Source organism: Phalangium opilio, unplaced genomic scaffold, assembly GCF_054372755.1.
Source record: "Phalangium opilio isolate 3A_F unplaced genomic scaffold, DU_Popi_V2 ptg000070l_1, whole genome shotgun sequence".
Lineage (NCBI taxonomy): Eukaryota > Metazoa > Arthropoda > Arachnida > Opiliones > Phalangiidae > Phalangium > Phalangium opilio.
Genome location: NW_028324182.1, coordinates 13,713,345 through 13,735,681, shown reverse-complemented (window position 1 = coordinate 13,735,681; position 22,337 = coordinate 13,713,345). Strand labels below are relative to the sequence as shown.

The 22,337-nt window shown below is 37.1% G+C and overlaps 1 protein-coding gene and 1 long non-coding RNA gene across 3 annotated transcripts in view; both read right to left on the bottom strand.

The window, feature by feature from the left end:
* LOC149661816 (monocarboxylate transporter 10-like) overlaps window positions 1–19,933 on the bottom strand; it is a 58,588-nt gene extending 38,655 nt beyond the window's left edge. Inside the window, exons 1-2 of one of the 2 annotated variants that reach the window (XM_089843319.1) lie at window positions 9,654–9,736; window positions 8,251–9,548 (exon numbers count right to left, since the gene is read on the bottom strand). In XM_089843319.1, coding sequence (XP_089699445.1) covers window positions 8,251–8,995 — 745 coding nt within the window. In that variant the 5' untranslated portion in view covers window positions 8,996–9,548; window positions 9,654–9,736. Of the gene's footprint in view, window positions 1–8,250; window positions 9,549–9,653; window positions 9,737–19,465 lie in introns of those variants that run through there. The other variant, XM_089843320.1, reaches the window with a different exon arrangement.
* Window positions 5,777–8,236, bottom strand: LOC149661817 (uncharacterized). Its single transcript, XR_016368998.1, has 3 exons — window positions 7,382–8,236; window positions 6,953–7,308; window positions 5,777–6,867 (listed from the first exon to the last, which is right to left on the bottom strand). It is a non-coding gene; the product is annotated as an uncharacterized LOC149661817 (long non-coding RNA).
* Window positions 19,934–22,337: the final 2,404 nt, after the last annotated feature.

Here is a 22,337-nt window from a genome sequence, read left to right as displayed (position 1 = left end):
GGTTAGTAATTACCTACCAGGGTGCGTCAAATAACTGATAATTTTGGGTGTAAATTCTTGTTCTAAAGATTGCGTGAAACATGAGTAGAATTGAAAGGAGATGAAAAGACTATTCTCAGACCTTTGACTATAACCCATGAAAATATGAATGCCTCTATACTAAAAACACTCATCCTCCTTGCGATGTGTGATCACGCTGTTATTGCAACATTTATTAATATTTAATATTATTTTAATAATTTTCCATGGAATATTTCTCGCATTAACGCGGCTAATGATATGAGATTTTATAATTATAATTCCACCTTTTCATTTAGTACGTATTACGCTAGTATCGGTATATCGCCTCAAGGGTAGAAAGTAAAAAGAAAATAACCCAAGTTTCCTTAAAATCCATTAGCCTCATTATGTGACCAAATTAGTCAGTTTTTCTACCTCACCTGGCTTCTGCAAACGACACTTTTTTATAATTTTACTTTTTTCTCTTCCGTTTTAAACGAAAGTGCGTATTAATTAGGGTCACGTGGCGTTCGAGTTAGTTACGTGTTAGAGTATTTATTTAAAGAAGTGCATGGTGCGTTTTTGCGACGAATGTTTGAAACAGTGTCTCGCATACCAATTAGGCTAAGTTTGACTTTCAGCTTCAATCTCTGTAGATGGGTGGGTAGTGTATGACTATGTTCACCGGAAGTGTGGTTTAATATCAGAGAGGGCGTGTAGTATTGAGGATTAATTAGAGAGAAGCTTTAATATCCCCGACGGTTCAATCTGTGTTTTCAGGTCTATGACGTGATTAATCTTAAACAACTTAACTTTAAATACTCTAACGTTATGATGGGTTTATATTGGTTTGCCCTTCTTGTTCCACCTGAGTCATTACCGCTAGCCCTTTTTTGGTGCCCTATTGCCCCAGGTATTTAACGATAATAACCTTACCAAGAGTCGCAGTGCACTTGCTGCTTGTGTCGCGTATCTCGACTTTGTATTCCACTTTAGTCTGCAATACCACCGGAAATTCTAAACCCGGAGAAGCATTATGTTATTAAGTATAATACTTAATTTAAAATGAATTTTGCTTGGAGACAATTTACGCTAAAATTGCTAACTCCCTTACAAAGTACGATGGAACGTGGCTTTTCACTTGGAATTAGGCTTAGAAATTTCGTTAGAAAAGTACTAGTCTTTTTCTGCCCATGCGTATTTACTTTATAGCTTAAATTAGGCTTAACTTAAGTGATACAATTCTTTAATTAAACGAGATAATTATCATTCCTGAATCTCGTTAAGGTATACAGAGATATAATATCCTTTGTCTTTGTTCGTTTGTTTACCGGCTGTCTCTTGGGATAGTGTCAATTCCGGAGAACGTAGGGAAACTGTTAAGCCTTTGAAGAGATTCGTCGTAGGATATGCGTTTTCCCGCGCGAATTCCATGGCTGTAAAACGCAAGATTCAATAACTGTACATCCTTGTCTTGAGTTTTAATTTCCCACCTTCAAAAATTTAATTAAAACCCTCAAAATATTGCGTCATTTCATTTCCTTCGGTTTTACAGATTGGCTTAGGTAAGGCTTCAAGTTGTTATCTTCTGCATCGGAATGTAGTTCAATTAATGATGAAATTGAGAAAACCTTTAGATTACGTTATAGTATCAGCCCTCAAATAACTAATCCACTGTGTATATACGCGAACATAATCGTACATATTGTAATGAATATTAATTCGTGTAAACAAGCTATCACTTCTGGTCCAAAAGCTCTAATACGTTAATGTACTCGCTATATCCACAAAATGCAGCATAAATTCACCAATTGTATTTGATCTCACTTCCCCTGAGGACGATTAGACTTAATACTGTTGCGAACATAAGAAACATTAGCTAAAACAATGATAATAAAAGGCTTAAAAGGTGTGCAATATAAGTATAGTCCGAATGCATATTTCCACATATTGCTTCGTTCAGTCGTTTATCTCGAATAAGGCGAACGCTCTGACGAGAGAATTTGGTCGCGTGTCCGAGATGTACTCGAGGTCGTCGAAATGGTCAAGACAATACATTAAGGAACACTGAGGAACACCTCGTGGGATATATTGGGTGACCGTACGCGTCTCCTTACTCTTTTCCTTTAGTTTGGAGCTAAAGCTATTTGCTCGTTTGTTAGTATTAGTTCAGAACAAACAGCTTGGGCCCAGTCTAGCGTCTTTTCTCTTTTATGTCTTCTGAACGATTCGTCGAGACCATACGGGGGTGGAAAAGTATTGGAATGGGATATTGGTTGGAAAAAGAAATAAAAAGTAATGGTCCCTCCATTATTTGGGAATTTTTTGGCCGGCTCAGATTACCTATATCATTGGATTGCCCCGGATATTTTTTTTAACCCTTTTAGAAGCTTAGAACGTTTTTGTCCAGAGGCTCATTTTTGTCTAAAAGGCGATGTGAAAACGGCCCTTAATTTAAGCATAAATAGCTCTCTATTAAAGATGATCTAAATCTAATTGAAATTAACTTAATTTTATTCAAAGAATCTGCATTATTTTTACTTAAAATAAGATTTCACATTTATAAAGGAAAAATAAATAATAATAAAAAAGAATGCCTAATGTGTTTTGAATTTTCTTCAAACAATATGCTAATTTCCAAAATCAAATTCTAAGGGGATGTAATATGTTTAGTTCCATTTTTCATTCAAATTTAAATCAAATATTGGATGAAAAGAAATATTTTTTGAGAAGAAAATGCGTTATTTTATTGCTATTTATTATCGAATTTTTGGGGGTTTTGATTTTATAATTTTTATTTTTCCCTCTGAAGAAAAATAGACTTAAAAGGCTTAAAAACTTTAGGCAAACTTTTCAATAGTAAACCACCACGAATTTGTTGAAGCGTATATCTACAACCAGACATAAGCCTAAAAAATAATATTTTTCCAATATTCGGAATTTGTTTCTTCTTTTTATTTTAGCCAAAACGGTAGACTTTGCCTATTTTATATCTATATTGTAGATCTAGTTAAATTTAAAGTAGAAACTTAGATCGAAAGTAAAGCGTTATCAAGCGTAAAGGAAACTAAGAAAAAATTAAATGGGTTTTGAGTGGAAGTTGATTTAAGTGTTTTTTTCTTATATAATAGATATAGTCCAAAATATTTTATAGGGATAACTATTTGGTATGTAGATATTTTATTTTCTAAATTGATAGGAGTGTAGGCGAAACCTTTTAACTTTATTTCCCCTCCCACTCCCAAAGTGTATTTAATGTATATCAATTAGGTTTAAAAGCCATGCTATGAAAGTGATACGCCTATCAAATCTGATTGAAAACCAGTCGGTATAAGTTGTATATCGAAGATACATTCTTAACAATTCCGTCTAAAACTTTAGCCTTTTCTCGGGCCTCTTGTTTAAATGTAGTGTAGAATATATTGCACTATAATCTAAGCAATTTAAAGAAATATATATACGTTTCACCCATACTTTAATCGCACCATCAAGTTACATTTCAAGTTTTAAAAGACACTGATCGTCTAGGCCTACTTTGAATAGTTATAAAATTGGCGCGTTCTCTAGGCCTACTTATAAAGAGATACATTCAGACTATACGGCGTCTAGCCACTGGGGAATATATCTCCAGCGTAATAAAATATTAGCATAAGTTCATAAGATATGTTCCATAAGTTTTTCACTATTTACTGAGAGGTTGATATGAAGCGACGTAGGTCATAGATTCGAGGTAAAGCGACGCCTGGTGAGGCGCTGTCAAAGGCTTAGTAATGCAGACTAAATAGGAAGATGGAAGTCCTGCAAAATTAACCACCGAGTGTAGGACTTCAATTCTCGCTATTCGTTCTCGAACTATAGCTATATAACGAAGTAAAGTTAGTGTCATACTTATGGAATATATTATATAAACTTATGGTTTTAGTCACAAGAACGACTATAGTTTTTCGTGAGATAGCACAATAAAAAATCGGTTTCAATTTTACATACGAATCTCGCGAAAAATTCATAAATATTTTTCTATTTATTCCCATAATTTTCATCCAAGGCCTTGGCTAGCTTTTAGAATAATATAACATAATATTTCCTTTTGGTGTAAATATATATTTTTATGTATCGAATACTTGAATATCTTAAAAAGGTTACTGCATCATCCACTTCAGATTTCGTCTGAAAATACAAAGCGTAAATTCCGTTCCAACAACACAAAGATAGTGAGTCTTATTCCTAGGGTATATACCAAAGTTAAATAACGAAAGCAGCGTTTTTCATATAAATGTCTTTAATAACGCTGCCAGTCAGTTCTGTAAGAATAAAATCGGTTGAAATAACACTTGATCAATGGTTAGAAAACGCTATAAAGACACGACGCAAACGCTTTCTTATTCTATTCTATTCTATGATTGAGATTGGCCAAGCTACTTTTCAAGACAGTCTGAAAACTATTTATTTTTTATCTACAACTTTTTACAATGAAAGAAATTCGCCCCTAAGCTATTAAAAGCCAGGGCACCCAAGAAGGTTGTTAAATATTTTATCTAGTCCTATTATATAACGTATATAGAAAGGGCGGCACATGCAGTCCGGTCCTATAGCTGTTTTGGGCAAACACCAAGAAAAAAGCAATTTTGTGGGTGGGTTATTTTTTTTCGTTCTCTTTCACCTTTTTTAATATCACATAATTTGCTTGGATATCTTTATTGAATTTGGTCAAGCGCTGCATTTACGTGGCTATATTTTTTGTTGCTTAAAGGCCGACTTCCAGCGAAAAGGGTTCTAGCGAACTGAAAACCGAGCATCGAGACTAACAATGAAGCGACCGTGCCGATTTTCGAATCCCCGCTGGGTCAAAAGTTGGAAGGGTTCTCGCTAACTGAAAGCCGCGCAATGTGGTTCTAGCGAACTGAAGATGAACAATAGAAATCCTATTAAATTTATTTCCTCTCGAATTTTTGTTTTCCCCTGAAGGAAATTCTCTATTGTTCATCTTCAATTCGCTAGAACCACATTGCACGGCTTTCAGTTAGCTAGAACTCTTCCATCTTTTACCCCAGCGGGGATTCGAAAATCGGCACGGTCGCTCCATTGTTAGTCTCGATGCTCGGTTTTCAGTTCGTTAGAACTCTTTTCGATGGAAGTCGGCCTTTAAATTGGAGGCGAAATTACTGGATTTTAGAAAGAAATGTTTAATATTTCTATAGTTTCTTTGAAACAAAAATATCCCTTATCGTATCTATGGCAAACAAAGAAGTATTAAATTTTAAATGGGATTTTTTTTAAACAGACGAGGCGCGAAGCAATTTGTAATGTTATTTACAACATCTTTTCCTTCCGCTTTCTCTCTCTTTTAGTTTTTTGTTTATATTTATTGCCTAAGAAATAAGAAGCTAAAAATAGCAGCGTCTCAAGACGATTCAAGTGGTATGATGAAAAGAAACAAGAGGTCGTTGGAAGGTTTGCCCTCTCTTAAGTTGACTTATAACCGAAATCGACCGATGTCTTTCGTGGCTGGCGAAGGTCAGTCGAGGTTGAAAGACCGGACGTAGACACTCGAGACATCGTGGCACTTCTCCGTACAACAAGCACCCTTCTCCTTTCCTCATTCGAGCCGTTAGATATTTATTATTTTACCCGAATATCGTATCATCTCGAGTATAACCTTCCTCGAAATTTGAATAACATTTTAGATAGAAAGTTTTCACATTTTAATCCCTAAATACCATAACAGAGTTTTTGGGGGTATTAAACTCGTTATTTTATGAATTTTTTCCCTGCCAAATATTTACCCTTTCTAGGAGTACATTTTAAGTGTTCACGACATGAATTTATCCCAGTTAAATACCCTTTCCATGAGTAAATTTAAGTGTTTACGACATGAATTATCCCAGAAAAATACCCTTCCAATGAGTACATTTAAAGTGTTTACGACATGAATTATCCCAAAAAACATCCTTTCATTTTAATTGTTTACGACATGAATTTCTCCCAGAAAAAAAAACCCTTTCCAGGAGTACATTTTAAGTGTTACGACATGAAATTATCCCAGTCAAATACCCTTTCCATGAGTACATTTAAAGTGTTTACGACATGAATTTTTCTCCCAACCAAATACCCTTTCCAGGAGTACATTTTAAGCGTTTACATTTTAACCCTAAATTGTTTTAACGACCACAATATAATAGTTAAAAGATAAATAAATAATTTTTTTTCTTGGGAAATTCAAAGATTTTGCGAGTAATAGCGGGCTTGTTTCTTATAAAGGTTTTGAATTAAAAAAGTACCATCACGTTATCACCCCTTTTCTATCGAATTGCTCTCGCGCCATTCTCCCGGCTCCTTAGATTGGCGACGGATTCTTCTCATTCAAAGCGAAAGTAATTTTCGTAACAACGTAATTCTCTTTCTAGCGTCGTAAATTTCGGCATATTTTATGCCCGGGGTAAACTTGACAAAAATTTTGTTTTGTAACTTTCTAATGGTTTGGGGGCAAAATATTTTTCTTTTACTCCGCTTTATTTTAAACGGTTTTTCCATCCCTCCACCCATTAACTTCGTTTATTTTATCTTTTTTTTTTTAAAAAAAGGAAAAGAGGTAGGGCGTGGCTGGTTCGATGCGAATTTAAAGCCTCTCTGTAACAATTTGAAAAGCTCGGGGTAAATTTAAGCCCCGACGTTGTAAGATATTGGTTCGTACAATTTCAATAATCATTGTCTCGTGGTGAATCCCAAGAATCAGTTTATGACAGGAATAGATTTGAATGATGAAGATTGTATTCGAGATGCAGATATAGTTTGCGTACAAATTGGGAGCGAGATGGATTATAAATCTGTCATACCACAACGTGCACGTTCTGGATCATCTATGATTTCCTTATTCAAAATTCAATAATGATTAAAACTATTTAAGCCTTGGTTTGGTGAAGATTTTAAGATTTAGGATGGGAAACGTACTTACTTAAAGGCAATAATTAGAAATTCCTTAATGAGATAACGTGACCATAAGTATGTGGAAAGATTGATACGTAATTAGTTGTAAATGACATGTAGCGACGAGCTCAAACTTAATAGAAATCTATTTAATTCGAGTATCAGATTAGTTGAAGATTAATTTATTAACTTTAATGTTTTTATTTCTATACTATCAAGTTATTTGAGTTAAAAAAAGGGGGAAATCCAACAGGTTATATAGGATGTTATCGATTATTTTTATCCTTTTCGCTATGTTTCTCATCCCGATTTTTTATAATCCTTGGCCTCAAGGGGACAACTATTACCACCAGACTTTAAGCTGATTATTTCGACTCCTTGGGACTGAAAAGACCAACAGAACCAACCCGATTCGTGTTTTATTTTTTTTATACCCATCGTAAACCTTAAGAATTACCTAAGCAGCTTAGGGGCTTTTAAGTCACTCGTCTTCATTACGTTCTCCGTCCTTGTTCCTTTCTCGGATTATTATCGAAAGTGGAACTTTTTGAATCATTGATTGTAACTTTTCGTTACCTTGATTAGATTTCGTCATTTTGTAAAAATATAGGGCTCGATTTTCCAACTATACGTACATAGTAGTTCGTACCCAATTTAACGACGTTTTCAGAGAGAATAAATTCTCATTATTCTTAATTAAAGTGACAAAATTTACTATGAATTTCCTGTAATTTTAGATCGGGTCATGCATGACTTTAAATTAAGCAAAAGTACGTTGATAACTGGCATCAATTTGCGGGGTTGAAAACAACAACTCCGCTTACAATGAAACCTTATCTAGAGCGTTGTTACGTAGGGAATTAAACTACAACAATCTCGTTATGCTAATTTGCGGTGCTATCTTGTACCTACTCAATTTTGCCAGACCTGAATTTTTCTCAGGATCCCTTTTCATCTTATTTCTCTTCGACTCGAGGGGAAATTTCCGGCCCCTTTTTGTTGTTAATTATTAAGATATTAGTAATAATTAGGAATGTGTACTCTATGTTTTTAAATTGGATTTAAAGATTTAGGGATTTTAGTTTCCAAGGATTACCTTACCCCAATCTTAGACTTTCCTTCCCTTACTAAGCATCTTAAAATCAACACAATTACTCTATTAATCACCTTGCACCATTAGCTTACTTTTACGCGCCACGAAAACACGTTGTTCGACTAAAACTCGTATCCACCCGTAACTAATTACTAGCACGCGAACTCTGGTTTCGTTTCTTTTTTTTTATTTACCCTGTTGAGATTATGGTTTATTACGTAGATATATCTTACCTCCTTCCATGAGACTGCTTTCCGTTTTAAATTTGGCAACCAGGTCCATGATTAAATATCCGTAACTGTAATGTAGTCCGCAAGTTAAAATTTGCACCATTAGCGCGCACGCGCAGATGACCCATCCCCAACCGCCTTCCGGGTAGTAATGTTGACGGATGGTCGAGGTCTTGGGGTCGTTTGGCGATAACCCGAGGTTCAACCCCGGTATTTGTCCGTTTTTGGCTTCGGAAGCCTTTCTTTTTAGGCCGTCCGCTAAGGGGTCACCAGTTCGCGAGACGTTGCTGGTTTTGGCATCGTAACCCGGGACGCAGGACACTGTAGGCGCTTTGTGAAGTCCGTGCGTCACAAATCCACCGTTTGCGCTTGCATTTCCAGCGACGCCTCGCGCTGAATAGTAAGGACTTTGAGGGTCGACCGAAACCACTGACTTGGACCGATACTTTTTGCAACTTCCTGAGGCGGTGGCCACCAAGTGAACCGCGGATGACCTCCGGAATCTCGCATTCTTGTCGTACAAACCACCGCCTAAATTTCCCCCACCCGCCGGAGTGTTCACTGTTAGAGTAGAGCCGGTGGGTGACAAGGTTTGTGGCGGTGAAGGACTGGTGACGATGGGTGTTGGGATGACTTTCTTGGGTCCGGGGAATCCCGACGCCGAGGGTGGGGTCCCCGAGTAGATGGGACCGTCCCAAGTGTGGGATTCTTTCAGCTTCTCCGGGGGTTCGGAGACAACCATTTGCATGGCGGAAGGTCATGACCCCTTGACTTTGGAAACCATTAAAGAAAGGGGGTCACGCCGCGAGTTAAACTTCAGACGAAATCTAACTTTTACGATTCAATTTTTATCGGGAATTGATTGATTCAACAGGTTACTTTTTAGAAGAAAAACAATGACGTTTCTTTCCTTCTCGAGATTGGATTTTTAGGATATATATACGGAATTGACCTTCCGAAATGTGCAACTCCTGTGGTGTAAACTTTCTATCACTTAGGTATATATAAGGGGGAGATCTTGGTCAGGCGCCGACTCGACTCCGAGTGAATAGCAAGGCTCGCGTGTTTCGAGTCCCTTGGCTTCTCCAGATGAGAGAGAACCAGAACGAAGCCGCGAGCCGGCAGACTCGAGAGAGTATAAATTGGCAAAAGAAAAGGGGAAAAACTTCCGTTGAGGGCGCCACGAATCGAAAAGTGAAGGACTTATTAGTCGTATTACGCGCTCCACTCGCTTCCCGCGTGTCCCCAATGTTGACGTAACAAGGGCGCTACTGGTTTCGCGCCACCAGCACGAACCACCTCTAAAGAAACGTACATTTGTTCAAAAACACATTAAATGTTATTATAGAATGAAAACGTTAACCCTTTCAAATTCAAAAAAAAACGTTAACCCTTTCCTTACATACCTTAACTTACTATTGAAATTGAGGCTAACCTTCTTCCCCCATCTTGCATTACTATTATGATTTCATTCATGAGAATGAAGATAGAAAGTAAACTTTATTTCCCCCTCCCCTTTATGCGAAAAAGGTTTCCGTATGTTTACCGTTTTACATTTGTTTTCGGAAAAGATTAAGTAACCAGTTTTGACTGCTGTTTTTTTAATTGCTACAATATTCGTTACTGTATATATTATTTCACAGATAAACATCCTTTTATCCGTGTACAACAGACCTAGTTTTCTGTAAGAGTCTAAAGGATTTTATTAAAAAACTACATTTTCGAGCTTGGAAAGATAAATCTCTAAATCGGTCCATAGTCGAATTAACGTTATCGTTTCTTTATTGTTAGTTTTAGTTTTATGTTCAATGATAAGACCGATAAAATTGACAATATAATTAATTTTCGCTTCATTAAACAGCTGGGTTAAAGTTTAGTTTACATTTGTTCAATTAAAGTAACCATCTTAGCAACTTGCTGTGATCATATCTGCCAAGATACTGTACTTCCCAAGTGCGAACGCATCCAAAATTTATCAAATGAAAAGAAAATCGGAAATAAAAGTAAATCCCTTGATTGAATTAACAACCGTACGAAACTGCAAATGGCAAAAAAATAAGAACGAAACGGGCGGATAGGTTTATTGTAACCCCAAGAAACCAATAAAAGTAAGACTTAAGACGATAATAAACCAATGACGTCAAAGCAGTAAACTAAAGAAAGAAAAAAAAATCTAAAATACTTCGAACCAAGAAGCATAAAAACTAATTTTAAAAAGGGGTTCCTGTAACTAATGAATCACGACATTTAAAACGCATTTTCTATCCCTTAATCTTCCTCTCACTTGCCACTTGCCAGTGACTTGCCGCCTTTTACCCCCACTCTTTTTCGCTCTGATTCCTCACGCTAAGTCTGTGAGTCTGAGACTGAAGAAACTCTCCCTCTTAAAGAATCAACACGTGGGAGATGTGATTCATTCTGCATCCCGAAGCATCCCGTTTCCATAGCAACTGGATCCTCCGGGATGAGAAGGTGCTACGATAAGCGTGCCATCTATCGGAATGCGGTGGTACTATATAAAAATTGGAAAATTATTTTGAATTATTTGGTGAAATTTTTCTTAGGAATAAATATATATCTTTGCGGGATCATCCAAAGCCATTTATTTTAAGTTAAATTATTAACTGTGTCTTATAGTATATTGAGAGGTTTCGAAGGCGGGAGTATCAAAGTTATGATCGATTAGGGTTATGTTTTTCAGACCCCTATATAGTGTCTTTTTCGTTATAATCCTTGAGTCAACCATTTTCGGAAATGAAGGATCACTTGATGTGATTGCTTTAGGCCTTGTGAAAAAAAAAATTAAGAATTTTATTAAAAGAGGCGTGTTTTCTGTGTTACAACAAACCTTTATTTTTTTTCCTTGTAACGGTGATTAATAAGTTTTTAAACCAATTTTAATGGAACATTTTTAAAATGATTTAGTCAAACGATGATAGAGTACGTTTTTAAACTCGGGGTTATTATAAAAATCGGTGTCTTAATAATTAGTCATTTTTAACCTGTTCAGGAAAATTCTCGAGTCCAAGCCTAATGTTATGAATGTTAGTTTAAGTCATCTTACATAGATGGCGATACTTAGCAGCGGGGGTCTTCGATATTTGGGGAATGCCACAGGTCTTAGAGCAGGAAGGTTGTAACCTAACCTAAATCTCATCTCACAAACCGTCGAACCTAATAAATTTCTCTCCATCAATCTGTCTCGCTAGTCTCAACCACTTTATTCTTTTGATTCTGGCGTTTTTTCACGGCCAATTTGGCGCCCAATTTTCGCTCCTCCTACTTCTTTTTATCCCCAACGTATCCTGGATTGACCACTAAAGAAAATTTTCAAGTTTTTCTTTTTTATTTTGCACGTTTTTTTCTTTCCTCCACGATCTTGGAGAGAGAGAAAGAAGAGCAATTTCTTTTCGGAGTTTAGTCACTCTAGCCATTCTATAAGATAGTGCCGATTTCCGTGGCTAGCTGGACTTGCCTGGTTCTTAAGAACCTCTTTGGAACAATTCCTCTCCCTGAATGTTCTCCTATTTTTTTTTTCGAGTTCTATTGAACCGACGAGAACTTCCTTAATAGCTAGCAATTTTGATAAAAGCAAAGGCCTATATGAGAAATCATTTTTGGCCTACTGTTTTGCTCGATAGAAACTAGAAAGTTATCGTCAATAGCTACAATTCCGGATGTTCTAAGGATTTATGTATCGTCCAGTTACGCGTTCTCTGTTTAGTACCCTTTGTGATTTATTAAATCTCGCAACCCAAAACACTGGAATGGGCTTTTTTAAATGAATGTAACTTTGTAGGCCTAACGCATAAATTTTCTCTCAGAAATTAAGTGCTCTCAGTCTTATATCTATCAAGTATTTCTCCTTAATCCATTCTCAAGATTCGTTCTCTAAAAATCTTTCTTTATCAATGAATTTGTGTATTGGTTTTTCTTTAAAAAAATATTCTAAAGTATTCACAGGAAAGGGGAAGGGATATTTGCAAAAGATTTCTTTCGGGGAAGGTTTTTAAAGTTTTCTTTCTTTATGAAATATTAGGTTGACTTTATGTCGGAACTCGATCGGGGGAAATGGTCTTTTTAAAAACCACCCTCGTTCGATTGTGCTTATCCGCGGGTCAAATTGGGCACGCTGAGCTCTCCGTGTATTGAAAAAGTGAACAAATAGCCCCTCGTCAACTTATTTTTTGGATGGGAGAGTTAAAAATGAGGCTTGAATATCTAGTGACAGCTAAGTTGAAACTTCTCGGAAACCTTTTTTGAAGATAAATTCGTATAGACGAATTTTTAACCTATTTTTCTGGTGGTATTTTTCTTTCCACTTTGAGTCAGATATCCCTGCAATGAAATACTTGCTTTCTTGTCAGTCACTCTAGAGTTTAGTGCATGAATGAGAGCATGGAACCTAACATGATTTAGAAGGTTCGAGTTCCTAATCGATTCTGAGAATTTGAGGTACAAATACCCTTGTCGAAGTGTTTAAACGCAATTGTTCAAAGAAAAAGCTTACATACAGGCGGTAGATCTTCTATGCATTTCCCCATTGCGCCTGTAAAAATGTTTCACCTGCTGCACACTAATGTCCATGGGTGCAGATAACCACAAGGCGAAACCTTTTTTATATAAACCAGAAAATTGAGCAGGAGTTCTTATTATACAGCTTATACTTATAGATGTGGGAGGGATTAGAGTTATATCAAATTATCACACTAGTTACTCAATGAACGACTACCGGAAATTAGCATATAAAGTTCCTAATATCACCAATTTAAGCTAAGGGTTAAAGGTTAAGGCGGACCTTCAGTAGATTATAAAGTAAAATTAGTTATTTATACATCCATCCATGTAACCAACAAGGATTAAGCAACTTATAACCTCTAACCTTTAACCCGCCTATTTTAAAGGAATCAACTGTCTGTAAAACCGCGATTTAGAGTGAGATTAATAACTCAAATACACACAAAAAAACACAAAGTTACGTATGATATAGGAACGAGATAACAGTTACAGGTTATTAATTTTGATCCTAACTACCTTAGATCATTTTTCACGTTACTTGCTATGGGAAGATTGAAAATCGCAGATGAGGGTGGGGGGGGGGGTCTCGTTCCCAGTCGATTTGTCTGGTTATCGATTAATCGAAAAATGTTGCGTGTATATATAAGTAGGGATATAGGAATAGGTTTCCATAGAGAATGTTAGACGGAGTTGGCTAGCTATTTGTTGAAAAAGATTGATCACTCAATAGCCCCCCCCCCCATCTACCCAATCTATAACTTTCTTTCACTGCACGCCTTATTACAACGTTCAGTACTATCTCTCAAGTAGAAACGAATCGCTAATAGTAATTGCAAACTGAATTCTTTTATTAGTTCTAACTTGTAATCTTTTCAACGAGGCCCAGCTGTGCATCTTTTCTGGCCTTGGCTAGTTCTAACCAAGAATACACATATTTAATAGAAGTAGAAATCAATAACAGTTGACCTTATAAAGCTTACTACACATTATCGCGTAGGGTTAGTGTATTTCTTTTGAGTAGAGCCGGCAGATGTCGCTAACGCAAGATTTGGCGCGATTTTTCTGACGCAATGTGTAGTAGGCTTAACTTCAGGCTTACTCGTAGCGTGATGAAGAGTTCCTCTCATAAATACCTTACGAAATTTTTAAAATAACTTATGAGCTCTATAAAATCTTGGTTTTGATCCTTTGCTGACGTATCGTGCCGCCTCGTGAAAAGGAAAGGAACGCCTGATATTTATTCCTGCTTCTTTTACATTCAGGTATTCCTGGTGCGTCCATTTTATTGAACCAGCCAGCGGTTATCCGTAACGGATTTCCCCTTTAAACCCTTAACGATTTGTAATTTAGAGTGATTTCTAGATTAAAATTAAACGATAAAATGTTTTAACGACTCTGCATACACCTGTATATAGTTTAGAAAAAAATAACTCTTAGTTCACATTACCCTACTTGAACCATACTAAAATTATAAAACCGAAGTACCCACGAAACCATGGAATGGATGGTGCGAACGTAACTTAAAATTCAATATAAAAAAGTAACCTAATTTTAAAAGTTTTAAAACACAGGGTAGTTAGTGTAGAATATATTTCTATTGATTTTGTAATTAGTTTAGAATCGTTTCTGAGTCTTCTCTGGTATTCATCCCTCAGTCTTGAATTATTTATGTTTTAAGGAGTTTAGTCGCTGGGTTGAATTCATCAAAATTAACTTAAAATTTGTCATATCCAAAGGCTTCATTATCTTTAGGAGTTACGTACCGTAAGGAAAATAATTAGTTAGCCAAGGTTTTATGTAAAGTTTAACAATCAAAAGGGGATGGAAAAGATAATAATATTGTATTATTCGATCAAGTGCGGCGAGCCATCTCCTGTATTAAGGACAAGAGGCAATTAAGGAATTTTTTTTTCTAGTCCTAGCTCTTTTGAAAATATCTATCCCCCTTCTTGTGGTTTCCTATGTAAGAAGCCCCGTCCGTGTTTTCTAGGACAAAAGCGCGGAGTTTCCGCACACTCCTTATATCGAAGGGAGACCCTGGGGATATTAAAGGAATTCGGCCTTCTCCTTTTCATCACCACCTTCATATTACGTAGGCTTTCAAACAGTCCGAGCTTTCTCTACGTCCAAGGTATAGTTTTAACGCTACTAGCAATATTCAGCTGAACAAACTGCGACTGATTTTTCTTTAGGGACGTAGCACGCGCTTCCTTCGCTATTTACCCTCCTCTCATTCTTGCGTTCATTCTTTCCCGCGCTTCCACGTGATGTGAGTGAAGTACTCAGGGGTGCCAAGCTATTACCTGTCAAATGATAAATGGTCTTATCCTAAATAGGTCCTGCTAAGAACGAAATACCCCAGCGCCTTTCTGAATTAATAATGCCTTGGTGGTCAAGGCGATTCTTAAGATGTAACTAACATCTTGGAACTCACTGGCGAATTGTTATTTCCCTCAGCTTAACGTTCAAGGTAATTTAAAAGTAGCTTGGTTAAAATTTAGAGTTAGGGTTTTTTAATAATGCCTTGGTGGTCAGGGCGATTCTCAAGATGTAACTAACATCTTGGAACTCACTAGTGAATTGTTATATTCCTCATCTTAACGTTCAAGGTAATTTAAAAGTAGCTTGGTTAAAATTTAGAGTTGGGGTTTTTTATAAGCTAAGGATTAGGATAAAAACGTTCCCGAACTTTTAATCCCTTCTTTAGATATTGGCCTCATGGGATGGGATGGGTCTCTTTGACTACTTAAAAAAATCAAACGCTAATTGAGCGATTATGGGGTCATCCTGGAGTTGGCCGATTTGTAGATTCTAAAACCTCCTCCTTCATTTTTCAAAGGGAGAACTTTACTCCTCGAGTCGAAAGAAATAAAATTGCTTATGTATGAAGCTTTTCACCGATTTGTTCGATCGCGACTCTCTCTCGCTTTGTGTCGACAGCTTAAAAGTTCGATAGACATGGAATCCGCATGCTTTTGGACGTACTGTAGCCGAGGAGAAAGCAGTGATGGGGAAAAGTTTGAAATATTTAAAACGCGCGACGATACATCTCTGTCGAATTAACGTCAATGAAATTTGTCAAATTCATACGGAACCACTCTTTCAAAAATTTTCAACCCTCCCTCTAGATCTTTTCCTATTTTTAAAGGAAAGATGAACCTCAAATATAAGTTAATTTAAATAACATTTTTAGTAATAGATTGAATACAAATTTCCAGCGATTGATAAAGATTCATTAGCCTCTCGATCACCGTATTATGTTTTGAAAGAGATTTACGTCAAGTGAATACTTGATATTTATCTTTGTTTTTATTTTGAAATACGGTGGAACCTTGAAACCTTTTCAGGCCTAAACACTTCCGAAACCACACAAAAAAGTTGTTTTCGTCTCGAGGCGACTTACTTTCATAACCCCTTTAGTAAACTGTGCATTCCATATAGAAGGGGAAGAGGAGGCGGTGTTTCGCCTCTGCAATTTTTAGGTCCAAGCCATATCTTGTAAAGAAAAAGAATGAAGCATAGTGACCCAAGAAAGAACAAATTGATATTTCCCAATCTTTCCTCGGCATCTGAGGCGTAGTTTTTTTATTTTTTTCTCCGTCATTCCAGTGGATGCTGTTTTTGCGCTTTTCTATACTCGTTCTGGCTTCCGATAAAGTTATTCCATCGCTATCCAAGCTTACCCAACCCTTTTTCTATTGAAATTGCGTTATAGATCGGGGCGCCCTTCTAGCCCGCAGTCTTCTCGTCAAAAACTTTTAATAGGAGACGGTTGGTTATAACAAGATCGATGGGCCAGTTTGGTTTATTTCGCGTCAATAGAGAGGCGAATTACACTTTTTATTTAAACATATACGCGTGCCCGCATAGTTTTTAATACAATATTAACTATGCATAGACAGCGACTTGTTTATTATTAAACCGAAAGCCCCATTTATCAATCAACGTTGCGATCAACTTGGACATTAGATGTCTGGGAAAATCTAAATTAGCGGTCTGAGTTTCAATGTTTAATACCCAATATTAGTTGGTTGTCCTAAGCCTATTTTTGAATTAAGGGCAAAGTTAGTTTGGTGTTGAGTAAATCGCCTATCGTCTTACGTCATTGATAGATTCCACTAACCCGCGCTCATCTGTATACTGTACTTGATTTTATCTTTGTTTTCTTGAAATCTGGTCAGGTATTGTCGTGGTAGTTACCAGCAGCTTTTGTATCAGAAGCTATACGCTTGCCTTTCCGACGCTGAATTCTTGACAGTATTGAAGGTACATACGTCATTTAGGTTTCGTTCCCCGAGGGTTTAGTATGATAGTGATGACATTCTATGGGTTACCTAAAGAAGGACTCCAAGGGACTCGGTTTACTAAAAGAAATAAGCCTTTGTCTTATAAAAAATATATTAGGCCTTCAGGGGGTTTACAATGGAAAACTCGTGTTACCCTCAAATGTTGTTCGGTTCGCAAATCAGCAAACCTGAGATGTGAGTAGAATGAACAAAGGTTTTATTGATTTGTGGGATGTTGTTTTGTTTATATTTTTTATAGTGTATTCGGGAGTTAACATTGTCTTACCATAATAGTGGTGTACCACATACAATATGAAATTTCAAAAATTTGATTGGTATTATTGACATCTACGAAGCAAATTTCACATTTCTCATCGTACATTGGTTACTTCTTGCCTAGCTATTCTGTTTAAAATTGATGTCTCTCTTATGGATCTATTTCAAAGTTCGCAATTCTATGCTTGCTTTCACATTATAAGAAATGAAGCGTTTAACTTAAACATTTATTTATCGTTATATTCCATTTGGTTGAAAATGGGAAGTTTGTGTAAAATATCCAGTGAAGTGATTCCTTTTAAAAAAGCAGAGGACTAGAGTATGTTAGCTATTTATTAAAGTAAATGATGGACCCTACAGTCCACTTAAATTCGCTCGTCCTTTTTTCCCCTCTAGCTCTTCTTTCCTTGCCAAGGCTTAGAGTTGAGTATAGTTTGTGTGTTTACGAAAAGAAAAAGACCAACTATAATTTTCTTGTCGCGTAGACTGTATCCCTTTAAAGTTCATCTCAGTCGGAGAGTAATGTCAACCTAGCATTTTTCCCTTCGAAGCTGGAAGTACACAACAATTGCTTTCTCCAACTGAATCCGATTTTATCTCTACCCCCTTTATAAAGTTTTCATGTTTCATCGTATATTATTAAGTGCGCTTGGCTGACTTTTGTCCTTGTGTCATTATATCGCTTCTTTCATCCGGCGACTAACATGTTCTTCGTTTCCCCAAAAAAATACAACATTTCGTGTGGAGAATTCAACGTTTCTAGCGTTCAACGTATAACTGTCAGCGAGTCGAAGTTTCTTGAAATGAGTTTAGAGGCAGTTGGTGTCAAACCTCCACAGTATTGCAAAGCGATAGTTACTCTTATTTGAATTAAGTAGGTTTCAGTTGGTACAATGCGAGCCATATGGGACTATACCATCTATTACCACGATGGGAAACCAAAGAGATAGATGCCGTTGGTAACAACTGAACCCTTTCGTATGTTCATTACCCAAAGTAAACCATTGGAGGATGTGTATCAAAACGTATTTACAATAACATCTTAGTATGGAAACTGTCTTACTTCACCTAATGAACGTTTGGCTTCGATGCTAGTAAAGATTTAAAAGAAGAATAGTATTGAATCTTCGATCTGTCCCAACGCGTTGTTTTTCTTATTTTGGTCGATTTTCTGTCTTCTAGAGAATTTAACGAATAAAGAAGATGTCCAATGGGGAATAGGAGAAGGAAAACATCGTTGGACACGTCGTCGATACAGTTTTTGGTACCCTTCCTGCCTTTAGCGATCCCCCCATATATGTTTTTGTTTTGTCTCCGACGAATGATTGTCACATCGCAACCCGTTCCGATAAAATCCCCACACGATATTCTTTTCTTTGGGCTTTGATTAAAAAGAATCTGTCTTTCAAGGTTTTTTCTTTTTGTATCGTAAAGTTCTCTGGAAGATTCAGAAGATATACCCGAGTCCCTTGGCTAAATCTTTTGATACTCTTGGATATAGTAGTGTTTCTTTGATCGGGAGATGTATGAAATTTATACATTTGGAAACACTTTACTGGCGGAATGAATTGTAACTTTGGAAGGGCAGCCATTGTTACGGTGTTTTTAAGTTTTGAAGGGATGGTGAATTGACATTGGAATGTTATGAACGCATTTAGATTTACATAACTGAGGTCTGAAAGTAAACCGCATCATTTTTAAATCTAATTCTCATCTTTTCTGGTCTAAGGATCTAGGCGTAACTCGTTCAAGTTCTGGCGAAATTTAAACTTAACGAAAGTAAAGCGGAAAATCATACGTTTCAGTACACCTAGGTTTCATATAACCTCTCTATTTTCTTATCCCAAAGCATCCCTTAAAAAATAAACATTTGAAAAAAATGTTTACAGTCGGACCATAAGCTCCGTTTCCCAAAGAAGAATTTTACGATATCTCCGTTAGGACCGTTAGCTTCGCGTCCCCAAGGACGTTTCTTTAAACGATTCTGACACAATTGAAACCACTTAGTGGCCTCCAAAATCTAGCTTCCATAAACTGGAACTAAGATTGCATTGTGCCAGTAAACTATAAACCGAGTAGGGAATTCATGGAGGAATCCTAAAGATGTTTGTAATTTAAAGGGAAAAAATTACTCTTACCTCCTTCCAAGACGCCGTTATCCGGTTGAAACTTGCTAATGAGTCCAACGAGAAGGTAACCGTATGAAAAGTGCAATCCACTAGCGATGGCTTCAATGAGAAGGGCGCAGAAACATACGACGAAGCCCCATCCACCTTCGGGATAGTAGTGTTGGTGTATTGTGGCGCCTTTGGCACACGACATTTTTCTGTACGCCTGCAAGTAAGCGTTTAACGCGGGCGCCGATTTTGGTCGTCCTCTGCATGGTGGTCCGAGATTGGCGACGGAACCGGAAAGGCAGAAAGCCGCGTTTCCGGCAAGCGATGACGGATCGTCTTGGATTAATTTAATCTCGGGCGTCAAAACGGCCGGTGCTGAGAAAGTTCTCGGTAACGGCGGTCGCTTAGAAAGACGCCGGGGACAGCGGGGAGGCGATGATTGGTCAATCATGTCCACTATCCTCGCTCCCCACAACGGATAAGAAACACTCTATCTATTTATATTAACTCCCCCTCTATAAGTTAAATGGCGTCACCTTCCTAACGCGGCACGCAATTCGCTTACGAAACCATCCATCTTACTAGTACCCGTGTATCTTTTAGTTAACTAACCTTATCATAAAATCAAGCCTTTTAAAAATATCCATATTCAACAATATCAACAACAGTTACTATAAGAGTAGAAGGTAAGGAGCGAATTTTAACAGCGACCGGTTCGGATCAACTACGAAACGTAAAGACGTGGTGGAGAAGAAATTTCATTGTGAAGCCGTAAACTTTTTCTCCGGGACGCGAGAAAGATGCTACTAGAGAAGGAAGATAGAGACGAGTTACCGCGACCCTCTTGCTCTTCCACTCTCTCTCTCTCTCTCTCTCTCCTAGAGTCTTAGTTCCAACTGCTTTTTTAAAACCGTATTTTTCTTGGTCGAGAAACGTACCCGACGGAGTGGTTTATTACGAGTTTCTTAGGTCCCCAATCCCTCGGAACTTTTGAAGATATCCTCTGTTGTTAGACGAACGATTTCTACGGACTCGCGAGAACGGACGTGTATAACTCTCGCTTTTCGTCCGTCGTATAACTCCCATACAGACTTTTATAGGGATCCCGATGGGGCAAATCGAGAAGGGTTATGGGATGGGGACTGCGATTTGGAAGAGAGGAGAGAGAGACCCATGGAAAAAAGGATGTACAAGGTGGATATGTTAAAAGATCGATCTGCGCAGGCGCCATAAATTTTCTTTTTTAACTTTCGCTATACTATAGATGCACGTGGGTTCGCTTATACGTTTCTTTGTGTATGTGTTAAACCTATAACCTAAAGGGAAGTCGAATTTTGTAACTTAGGATGATGTAATTACTATTTAATCTGGAAGTTTGTTTCGGTTTACCTTCTCTTTAAGTATTCTTATAATAAAAAGATATTTTTTAAGTAAAAACTCTTGGCCAATAGGAAGTAATTTGTTTTAAAACACAAAGCGGAAGTTATTTTGGAATACGGGTTGTAGAGAAGTCGATAGGAGAAAAGGGTTTTCTTTTGAAATCTTCGCGCACGAGACTAATTAATCATCATTAATTAATCACGCTACGTAAAACGAGGTTACACCGAAATACGAGCTTTCATAAATTTCTCCTTGCTTTATTATTCACAGCGTATGCTAGGATCCAATTTTATCCTCATCATCAAGTTTTGAACCTAGCTTCTCCTTTAACAGAAGAAAGCAAAAAAATAGGACTTGATTGACATCTAAAACGATGCGAAACGCGCTTTAAACCTCGCCGCCGCCTCTTACTTTTTGTCATTCTTCTAGTTTTGTCTCTAGTCTATTTTTAACGACTTAGTTTCACGTAAGAGGAAGAAAATTAAATAAAATAGACACTAATCGTTAGTTAGCTTCTTTTAAACGTCCTATTATAAATTAAGTTTATGTCAAGGAATAATTACAATTGAATGATGACGATGGTTCAAAATTTATAGTGAAGGCGATAGAATTGTCACTTTATCTTAAATTATTTAATTTTTCTATTTTGGAAGTCGAGGTACACGTTGCTATGGGATCTCTCAACAAAAGATGTAAGAAAATGTATGGTAACCGTGTCCAGTATTTTCTTTTTAAAAGTACTGTAAATTTTATGGTTACAAAATGAATTACGGTATGCCATTTCATGCCGTTAAAACGTCATAAACGTAGTGCACTTTTACATTTTTATTTGATCTTAAAAAGGGAATGTGTACTGGTTCAGATCTCTTTCCTGAAACGTAAGCCCAAATTACACCCTGATAAAGACCGTATCAACTACCCTTTATATTGAAGAATCGGGAATTTATTTTCATTTCTCTGCTTTATTTTTTACCCTAGCTTCTCTACCAATTTTTTTCCTTGGTGCTTTTATAGACCTACTTGTCCCTGTGTATCTCAAAGATGTCAACGGCACGACGGGACATGTCCCTCGAAGCGTAAAAACTCAATGGCCAGATCTCTGTTTTCCTCTCCATCTCTTTTTTTTCTTCTGTAACGGGTAGATCCATCCCTCAGCCTCTTCCGTTAAAAATCTAAGAACAACAAAGTTATACAGGCGACGAAATATTTCTTCGTTTTTTCTTGTACGAGGGAGCTGGGGTAAGAAAAAAAAGCGCGGGTATCCCCTTGTGTAATAAAAGAACTTAAGTTCTCCATAATATCGCGTAAACTACATAACCTTTTCACCTTTCACTAAATTCTCAACTCTGTCTTTCTTTTCTCTGGTAGTTGCGAGCTGAAAAGCGTAAAGAAATACTGTCCCCGTCTTCTTATGGTTGTTTGAGATTGGATCCCTTACGGGTAGATGCATTTTTGTCTGTGCCTTCAGGCTTGTGTAAGTCCAAAACTACTTCGGACATTAGATCCCTTGCAA